A 10,777-nucleotide genomic window follows, 5' to 3' on the forward strand; every position below is an offset into this window, starting at 1 on the left:
AAACAAAGTTTATGAACTTTGATAAAGAATTAATGATATATTTCTAATGACACAGACTTTTCTGGTCAACCTTGTTCCCCAGTAACATCAGAGATGTCCTCTCTGGCCTAACTATAAATATTGAAATAACATCGAAAATGTATGACACACACCTAGATCAAACAGACCTTATGAATCTGCTCATTGCTGAAGGCCGTACGGTGACTGCATGGTTGCTATGTCACTTTGGCCTCTTGTGGAAAGTTGTGTCATTGGTAGTCTTTTTATACTTATTTTGTGCTTTAAAGAGAATATGTTCTGTGATCATGATGATAAATAATTCATGTTTTATTTCTGTAGATGCTAGTACAATGTTTATGAACATATATGAAGTAAGCTTATCAATACTAGCTTACGGCCTCGTTGTTATATATATAGTTTTTATTGCGTTAATAATTTTTTCATCCACCGCATTTAGCCATTTAATTATAAAATAATGCTTCATAAGATAAGATTAAACAACCAAATAAATGAACACTCATGTCTGTTTTGAATAAGCACACTTTTCAATGGTTAACTAATATCGCCTGGGAAGATTTTCTTGTAAAATCTTTGCTGTTTTTACTAATATTTTTTAATAATGTCTGTGTAATCTGAGAACTGTGGTTAAAATTACACAATGTTCATTAACTACAATCTCATTTGGAGTATGTAAATTAATGTCTTCATTCCGTGATTGGTCCCAGTATATTGTCTTACTGTTGCTACTGGTCTCGGATGAAATACTTAACTCTGTCATCGGGACATCAAAAGGAAATAATGGTGGAAATGTCTCTGGTAGCAAAGAGCCAGGTACTGTCATGATAATCTTTATACGGCTACAAAAGAACTAATTAATCTCCTAACAAGCCATACAAGATAATAGTTTGACATCAGTTCAGTCGTTAAGGTCAAAGTGATTTGTCACAGGGAACAATTGAACTTCTTTCAACAGCGTATTGATTTCTATAAAAGAAGGACCATGCGGGCAATTGATGCGGAGGTGTTTATTAGTGCTAAATTACCGTATCTATCCTAATTTGGTGTAACGATATATATTTATTGACAAGATACATTTGATTAAGAAGTATAATTTACAATTACAAATATGGAGATGAAAACAATATTAAGACTGAATTCTTAAAATATAAATTCATTACTTAAAGAAGCATTTATATTGTCGAAACAGCTGGACTCCCATGGTACTTTTCTTGGTATCCATTTTGTGCAAAGAATTATTCACCCAACCCAGACCTTTTATATAAAGTCTTCAAAGCCCTTTATAAAAAATGAATTTAAACAAAAAATTAAAATGATGTTTTTGGAAATAGCACGAATAGTTATGATGAAAAGAGAAAATGTTACAGAACTTTGTCAAAATTTAAAACTTAGCTTTATTTAACTTAAAATGACTTTTCTATTTAGGAAAAAATGCTTAACTATTTCGAGAATTAGTGACCAAAACATAGAAATAGAAAAGGTTCGCTTTTATAAAATTCCTAGAAAGGATAGAACATGTAAACTGGGCCACTGTCAAACACTTTCTCCTTGAAGGTAAAATTTACAGAAAACTAAAGGATAACTTATTTGAAAATTATTTACCTTCTCGGTATTTTTTTTTTTTTTTACCAAAGAACAAAAAGTAAAAGAAATGCAAAACCCCTCTTTAATGGAAGATGTTAGAAATACTGGCTCCTTCATAAATTTAAAACAGTCATTATAACTGAGAGCAAAAGTCTTATAAACTTTTTCCATCTGTTCATTTCTTTGAAATTGTTATTTCTTTGAAATTGTTATTTCTTTGCTATAATAAGTTGTTTTGTTTGTCACTCAATAATTGTGTTTTAAAGATGTACTTAAAAGAAATTTTAAAAATCAAGAAATTAAAATTGATACTTTAAGTTGAAAGAGCTTTGAGTAGTTAAGGAACAAAATAAGATAAATTATTGATAGGTCATGGAGCTCCTTTTCGAGATATTTGATTTATTAAATATGGCGGGGTAAGGCCGACTCTGACTTTTACTTTATATATGCATTGGTATTATTTGAGTCTCAAATAAAAAAAAAATCAAGAATCTGCTTAAATTTTGTCAAATGACCTTTTATGAGCTATTTTATTTGAGAGTTGTCTGATTGGCAATCACATCATATTTTCATATAAGTCTTATGGCAGATTCCATTTAAGAAAGTGGAACAACTCCCATAAGAATGTTAGGCAAAAATCATAAGCAATGAACTTCTGTTTTTGAATAAAATTGAGAAAGGAAGACATGCTTTACTAATAAAGATAAAGACAATTTGACCCCCCAAAAAAATATGAGCATCATCCTTTTTAAATAAACGAAGCCTTAAATATTATGTTTCTGAGATTTGACAGACTTTATTGTTTCTGACATAAGATTTGACAGACTTTATTGTTTCTGACATAAGATTTGACATACTTTTTTTTCTGACATAAGATTTGACAGACTTTATTATTTCTGACATAAGATTTGACAGACTTTATTGTTTCTGACATAAGATTTGACAGACTTTATTGTTTCTGACATAAGATTTGACAGACTTTATTATTTCTGACATAAGATTTGACAGACTTCATTTTTTTCGGACATAAGATTTGACAGACTTTATTATTTCTGACTTAAGATTTGACAGACGTTATTTTTTTCTGACATAAGATTTGACAGACTTTATTATTTCTGACATAAGATTTGATAGACTTTATTGTTTCAGACCTAAGATTTGACAGACTTTATTTTTTTCTGACATAAGATTTGACAGACTTTATTATTTTTGACATAAGATTTGACAGACGTTATTTTTTCTGACATAAGATTTGACAGACTTTATTATTTCTGACATACGATTTGACAGACAAATTGAGTTTCTGACATAAGATTTTGACACACTTGATTCTGACATAAGATTTTTCATACATAAGATATTTTGACAGACAATATGTATTTTCTTCTTTTTTGACTGACGTTGGAAATCAAATCCTAGTTGAAAGTCATTTTTAAAACTCCTGCAAAATACTGCAGCCTAACATCTAACAAGATTTCATCACAGGTCAAATAACTTTAACTGTTAGCACATTGAAATGTTTCAGACATAAGAAAACAAGTTTGACAGATCTAAAAAAAAAATATGTAGGAAACATATAAGTTTAAACTATTGCTTGAATAAAGTTAAATGAAAGAATCAACATGTGTTTTTTTCTTATGCACAACATGATTTACAGTTTTAACTGGCATATATTGGAACCTACAATAATTTTGAAAGCTTTTACAGCGATGTTCCTGACATAAGATTTATTGACAGACACTGAGCTATTATAACGCAAGATATTTGAAAGTGAAAAAAAATATATATCACGACTAAAAAAAGTAACAGATTTTGGAACAGGGATGTTTGAATAACCAAACAACACTAGTAAATACCACTATACAAGTGTCAACATAAAGCATTGCAACACATAAACATTATGTAAAAAAAATGGGAGTTAATTCTGTCAAAATATTTGCATTTTTTCAACTTGTTTCAATCATTTTTACTTTAAACGGAAACAATTATATCCAAAAATTATTTTTATAATTTCATCTAACATCATTATTCATCAAAACATTAACAGATTATCTTTGAAATAACAGTAATTGTTATTTTTATTTATTTATTCATTTTGACAGACATTTCCATTTCTTATATGGAATCTGCCTTATGTTAAAAGATAAATAGGTGTTATGGAGCAAAATATTTTACCGGCTTGTATCGTACGGAAAAACACCAAGGAGTCCGAACATTTGACACTTATCCCAAAACCTCACCTAAGTACATCCTTAAGTTATATGACAATAAAGATTATTAGATATAGGAAGATGTGGTATGAGTGCCAATGACACAATTTATAAACTAAACTCAAATTTTACGTGTATATGAGTTTGTATTAAAAATTGAGTTATACTAATTTGATTTCCAGAAAACCAGGGATTTAATTTTAGTAGTACTTGTCTTCCGAAAGACAATTCTTTCTTAGAAGTCTTTAAACAGGGGTTGATGATTGGCATGTGCAAATTAGAATACACCTGGTTTCTAGGAAATTATAAAACTTTTAAGAAGGGTTGAAAGTTGCAAAATTTGGTTGATATTCAAGAACCTGCTCAACGTACAAAGGGAGGTAAGTCAAGAAAATATTGGTCTCTTACTTGCCACAAATAAGAACTGCTTTTAATCTGGCACATAAAAATGTAACAAAACAAATCGACTATTTTGGTTGAAATAAAATAAACGAGTATCATGTCTTTAGTCTTTATACCTATAGTTTTTTTTTTTAGTTTTTTTTTATTATCAATTCGTGTTTTGTTGTATCGAAGCTTGTCGTAATACGGACTACTTTGTGCAATTTATGCTGCACACTATCTAGGATTCATGCTTACATCTAAACTAAACAAATGTGAGAGAGATATTTTTACTCGGAAATGCTCTCTCATTGTCAACACCACGAGATACAGACCCTATATTCAGTTTAACTTATTCTGTTTCAAATGGTTATCTCTCGATTTTCTTACTATTTAAATGATAATTATATATCTGCATTCGAAACAAATGTCTTCTATCAACAAAATGGCTACTGGAGTGATATAATATTAATTCAGTCCGACACATTTGGGACATCTTTGCCAATTGTTGGTCGTTGAAGTTTGTCTCAGTTTGACTGTCTTCTTTGTAAAACATACGATTGCGCCAGTTAAAAGAAAATTACTTCCTTACTCCTTTATTCGGACTTGGAACCGGCAGTGTAACACGGCACATGATTCCTTTTCTGAAACATATGTTTTTATTACTGCTGCTGCATGGGTACTTCCCAATTTAATGTATGTAGTAACTTTTAACTTCTTTTTATTGTCCAAAAACACAAACATTGAAGGATGAAATCCATAAAATAGTTAATAATAGTTCATAATAATAATAAAGCCCATACTCATGGTGGGAACAAAGCTCTGTGTCATCAACATTTGTGGCTAAAACATAAAGAGCAAAAACTTCTATTTTCTATATTGGCATATCTTTGTTAAGCAAAGCAATACGTTTTATTCTCTCTCTGTACATTGACTGTCTAATGCTGCTTAAGTCATTTAATTCTCTTTAGAGAAACTCGTCTTTATGGTGAAATATCTCCTAACAATTGATACCTTTTGGGGCAAAAATAAGAATACATATTATATAGTAATCATTAATATTTATGATAGATATATGTACAGGTAAATTGGCGCAAATGAGTTCCGAATATTGGCGCAATTGATACATTTTGAAAATAAAATTTGGCGCAAATGATACCCCTGAAAAACAGTAATTGGCGCAAAAGGACTGCTGCCGTTGAGAAGTCGGCTGTTGTATAGAATTATAGTGTAATATTTTGATATTTTATGATATTATTAATTCGTATATTTTAACAAATTTGATTCGTTTAGGGATAGTCACAGGTTAAACTATATTTTCGAAGGTAGAGAGAAAACGGCGGATAGCAAAACGCATATTGACCTGCAAAAAGCATATTGCACGGTTATTTTTAGAATATCTAAAAACCAATATACTTTGTGACGTCATGTAATGAATTTCAGGATATTGTTTAACGTTTGGAACACATGATATCTGTGATCGATTATTTGACGAAAAAAATCTTCAAATACATAAGATGTCCAAAAAAAAAGTAAATGAAATAACAACTAATATGTTGTTATTGTCAAGGAGACAATGTAATATCTATAAAATTCCAACAAACCTAAATGACGATTTTTTTACAAATATGGTCAGAAATTAATAATATAACAAATATAGCCTTTGTATGAGGTCAATACAGGATATATCGACCCAAAGAAGTATATCGACCTCGGACTTCGTCCTCAGTCAATATACTTCTTTCAGGTCAATATATCCTTGTATCGACCTCATACAAAGGCTATATTTGTATAATATCACTGTGTATTACTGGTACAGCGGATATAGCCATTATAGGTACTTGGTAAAGAATATAGAATCGATATCGGATAAGACGAGCGCCAACTTCTTTGACAAGTATTTGCCAAGTTTGCACATGTTAAAGTAAGCGTTCTTGTTTTGGGGGAAATAATGAGACTTCTCTTAATCATCAACCTGTAGAATTCTATGCAGTTAAAGTAAAGAAAGTAAAATCAGATTATTTCTGCTTTCCGTCAAGTCACATGACAATTAAAAAAAAAAGGGATTTTGTACGTGGTAACGACAAATAGATATCATTCGTGGTCATTAGTGATACAGATATTCTGTAACAATCAAGGGCTAATGTGAACGCATTGAATCGAACTTCAATCGGTCTAAACTAAAACACCAAAAGAGGTAGTTTAGTTTGAATCGATCTAAAGTAAACCGATCTTACTTTAGATGTGAACGCAGAGATCGGTTTAAACTAGTACGATTGAATCGTAAATAACGTATGCGCATGTATAGCGGCAAAACTATCTCAGAGGTTCGTTGTTTAACCCATATTTCTCTGTTAAAAGACCTTTAAAACAAACTGTAAACATGTTGTCTCGCCATAGCATAGATTTGCGAAATCTGTGTCTTCTTTTCTTATGTTGATTTTTTTCTTTGCAGGAACCGCAGTATTTCCGGCGTCGTGTTGTATAACTTCGTTGCTACAGTTATTTTTTTTCAAAATTAAAGAAAACTGCAATAACACCAGTATCAAAATTTAAATTTTAAAAAGAGACACAATAACTTTATTCAATATTTTTTTCCAAGTGTGTGTATCAGTGTATCAGCAAATGAATTTGATAAATCAGTTCTATTTATACACAGTGTTTACAGTTTTACGGGCAAAAAAGTTAGATCGATTGCGTTTTTAATTGTAGTGTGAACGCAGTGGTTCATATTAGACCGACAGAGATCGATATGATTAAAGATAATGTGAACGCTAACTGGTTTTATTTAGATCGATTCAAATTAGATCGATAAAAAAAATGCTAGTGTGAACAGGGTAAACGGGGCTTTACTCAGATTGACGTCTTGATAAGCAGTTTCTCCTCACACGAGGTCCCTGTCAAAGCAGGTAAACATTTTATAGTTTCAACTTTCAGTTATATTTCACGGTTCGTTGACTTCTAAAACAGTTGGTGTACTCAGTTTCCTGTCACATTAATGATTTGTCATTCAGCAATTATTATTGCTCAACATGGACGAGTGGAAGGAAAACAAATGATGTGACGTGAAATAGACCACAGTTGTTTGCATAACGGTGTAGTAATCAGATCAGATTAACGTCTGAAAAAATTGCGAAAAAAATGACTTCAAATGTACTCGTTGAACACTTCATTCAATAATTTTCTTGTTAACAGAAACTTTTTCGAGTGACAAGAATCGCAAGCCCTGGAATATAGGTGGAAGCTGACTACTTTACATGTAGGTGTTGATGGAACAGAAATGAAAAATAAGTTTACAATTGGATGATTCATCAGACTTTCAGTAAAACTTCAAGATATTGATTATGATTTTTTTTCTGAGAACAGGTAAATAGGTGACTGATGACTTTTATTTACTTAATTTATATTTAATTTTCATTGAATTTCCATTATTTCCATTCCAACGACATATTTAAAATTTAGCGCCATTTTAACATCAAGAATAACAAATGTTTACATAAATTTGCTCATATACTATAAATACATTTTTGTATCTCGTGATCGCCTTCTCTGATTACCTTCCTGGTTGCCATAAGTCTAGTTCTGAAACATTGTTTACAGTTTTGAAGCTACAGGTAATTACAAAGAATTTTAATTTGTAGTTTAATAATATTATACTTGAAGAAAGTAGTATTTTGGAATACCATCGATCTGAACTTGTGCACGTATCATGGAAATCATTAATTTCAATGTTTTAGTATTAACATTTGCTGAATTGTCATTATCTCTCAAAAAGTATCTCTGTTTACATACAGCAGTGAAAGATAGTTGTATTACAGTATTTCATGTACTTGACAAGATAACTGAAGTGTGTGTGAACAAAATCTTTGAAATAATTTACGCAGACTCTATATAATTAACTTTCCAATATGATTTTTATTTAGACGTGCTAGAGTTATCGAACTTTAACCGACAAAAATCGAAAGTCTCATGTGTTTGCTTTTAGCCGTTTAATTTGTTTTATAAATTCACAACTTGCAGAAGAATACACTTCCCCTAATTTTTAAGGATTTGAATTTACTATAAATGCGTAATGGGATTTAATCTAAAAATAAAGCTGATACTTTTTTTTAAAGAGGATCTTCATTTGATGTTCAATGGGGAAACAGTATTATATGTCTCTGATTGTATACATATGCTTTTCGGTGGTTGATTTCAAATTATTGTATCGTGCAAATGAGCTGTAAATAATTAAATGGTAATCTAAAACTTTATTGCCAATTCAATAAAAAAAATTACAAGAAAAGTTTACGTGAACATTTGACATTTCTATAAAAGTAATTTTTTTTTAGTAGATAATGGCAAGCTCTGTACAGCCGTGTGGTGTATGTGAATATCAACATGTCTTCAAACCTGCGTATATATGGTGTTCAGATTGTGATGAGGGGCTCTGTATAGACTGCAGTAAGCATCATGGAATTTCCAAGTCAACACGAAAGCATGTCACTGTACCGATTTCAGAATATCAAGCGCTCCCGTCTTACATCACAAATATTAAGCAAACATGTAGTGCACATGAAGAAAAATATCAAATATACTGCAAAGACCACGAAGAAGCATGTTGCAGTAAATGCATCGTTGAAAAACATGCGAAATGTCCAAATATTTCCAATATCGATGATATTGTTAAAAACACAAAGACCTCAAATGCTTTTCTAGAAATTCAGGAAACATTGAATGAAGTGTCTGAAAACATCAAACGGATCCGTCAGGATAAAAATAACAATCTGAAAACATTGTCCGAACAAAGAAAACAGATCGAATGTGAAATTCAACAGGTTCGGTTAAATATCAATCATCATCTTGATAAAGTACAAGAAAACTTCACATCAGAATTGTACGAGACAGAAAAAAGAGAGGAAACAAAAATCCTTCAATTGATGAAAGCTTTAGATGAGCATGAAAGTAAAGTTTCAGAACACCAAGAGAACATAGCAAACATAAAACAACACGCATCAGATCTACAGACCTTCCTATCTCTGAAGCAGCTTGAAGGTGATGTTGATGAAAACTGTCAGTTTATTGATTCACTTACTGAAAGTAATGTTCTCAATCGTGTGGAGATCAAGTTTAACATTAATACATCACTGACTGACATTGCAAGTAGTGTTCTTGAGTTTGGAAAAGTATTTACTGACATCTCTAATAGCTCAGTGAACATTGTGAAGAAAAAACAACAACAAGCTCAGTTGATATTACCTAAAGTATCACCAATCATGCCCATTGAGAATATACAAGTCAAGTTAGAACAGACTATAAAAACCGATTTATCTTTTGTTAGAGGATGTTGCATATTGCCTGATAGTAGATTTGTATTCGCCTACCCTGATTTAAACAAAGTTACTGTAGTTAAACAAGACGGTACGGTTGACTTTGTTTTGAATGTAACAGCAGCATATGGTATAGCATACAACAATGGGGATAACACTTTAGCGATATCATCATGTTGGGGTAGTCAAGGCAAACACATAACAATAATCGATTTACCAAAACGAAAAGTAAAGAAAACTTTTTCACCTGGTGGACAAACCGTTGGCATAGCAGTGACAAATAATACACTGTTGTATCACATTGAAAAGAAAGCAATTCGGGCCTTATATCTGACTGACGAATCAATACGTGATATAACTACTGAGCACATGGACACAGAAATCAACATAGCAATATCTGGAAACAAACTTTATTATTCCAGTTATAAGTATCATACAGTAGTATGCTGCGATATGCAAGGAGCGAAACAATGGACATTCAAAAATGAAAACGTTTTAAAGATTCCATTTGGAATATCAGCTGACAATGCTGGTAATGTGTATGTTGTAGGATTTGGATCAAATAATGTCGTGGTTATCTCCCCTGATGGACAAACACATAGAGAACTCTTAACTAAAAGAGACGGTTTATATTACCCATGTTCAATTAACTTTAGAAAGAAAACTAATCAGTTATTAGTTACAAATAATTCTGAGAAAGCATATTTGTATAACGTATCTAGTAATTAAACCACTTCAATATTATATCTTAATGCAGTATTGAATGAAATGGAGATTAAAAGATACATATATACAAAAAAACACATAGTTACATGGAAACACAATTGCTAGTAAAATGTACTTTATAGAACAGCCCGGATTTTTCCTGATATTCAGAGTGAAACCAGGAAATTGATTGTTTATACAAGCATTTAAATGATTAGGTTAAGTGCTTCTCTCACAGTTGGTGTCCACTGATGTTATAAAAAAAACATGGATGTTCATTTGGTCAAGATTATTTAACTTACAGTTTCTACACTAAATACATTATATTTTCTGATCTGCAAAATATTTGCAAAGACGATGTGTTTTCAAATTTTTTGTTTCTTCATATTTTTGCAATGTTTTTCATCCAAAATTCAATAAAAAAAAAAAAAATTCTTTGCATATTGACAAAAAAAAATAGGATTTCTGCAGCTAATTAGAGAATACTGATCATAATTTTAAGGAAATAAAACATGTCAATGTAATTGTGTTAAAATCAATCAGGACCAGGGCCAATCAAGTGTATCTTAT

The 10,777-nt window shown here is 31.0% G+C and overlaps 1 protein-coding gene across 2 annotated transcripts; it reads left to right on the forward strand.

The window, feature by feature from the left end:
• Window positions 1–7,716: 7,716 nt before the first annotated feature.
• Window positions 7,717–10,254, forward strand: LOC143083249 (uncharacterized). Of its 2 annotated transcripts, none has more exons than XM_076259508.1 (2): window positions 7,717–7,807; window positions 8,525–10,254. In XM_076259508.1, exon 2 carries the CDS (start codon window positions 8,531–8,533, stop codon window positions 10,229–10,231), a length of 1,701 nt encoding a protein of 566 aa, XP_076115623.1. In that variant the 5' UTR covers window positions 7,717–7,807; window positions 8,525–8,530; the 3' UTR covers window positions 10,232–10,254. The 2 variants fall into 2 exon arrangements, with proteins under 2 accessions (XP_076115623.1, XP_076115624.1); XM_076259509.1 differs by having other exon boundaries at window positions 7,718–7,807; window positions 8,528–10,254.
• Window positions 10,255–10,777: the final 523 nt, after the last annotated feature.

This window comes from Mytilus galloprovincialis, chromosome 7, assembly GCF_965363235.1.
Source record: "Mytilus galloprovincialis chromosome 7, xbMytGall1.hap1.1, whole genome shotgun sequence".
Taxonomy (NCBI): domain Eukaryota; kingdom Metazoa; phylum Mollusca; class Bivalvia; order Mytilida; family Mytilidae; genus Mytilus; species Mytilus galloprovincialis.

Coding starts and splice junctions, on each gene's coding strand:
- LOC143083249 (XM_076259508.1), top strand. CDS start 8,531: ATGGCAAGCTCTGTACAGCCGTGTGGTGTATGTGAATATCAACATGTC.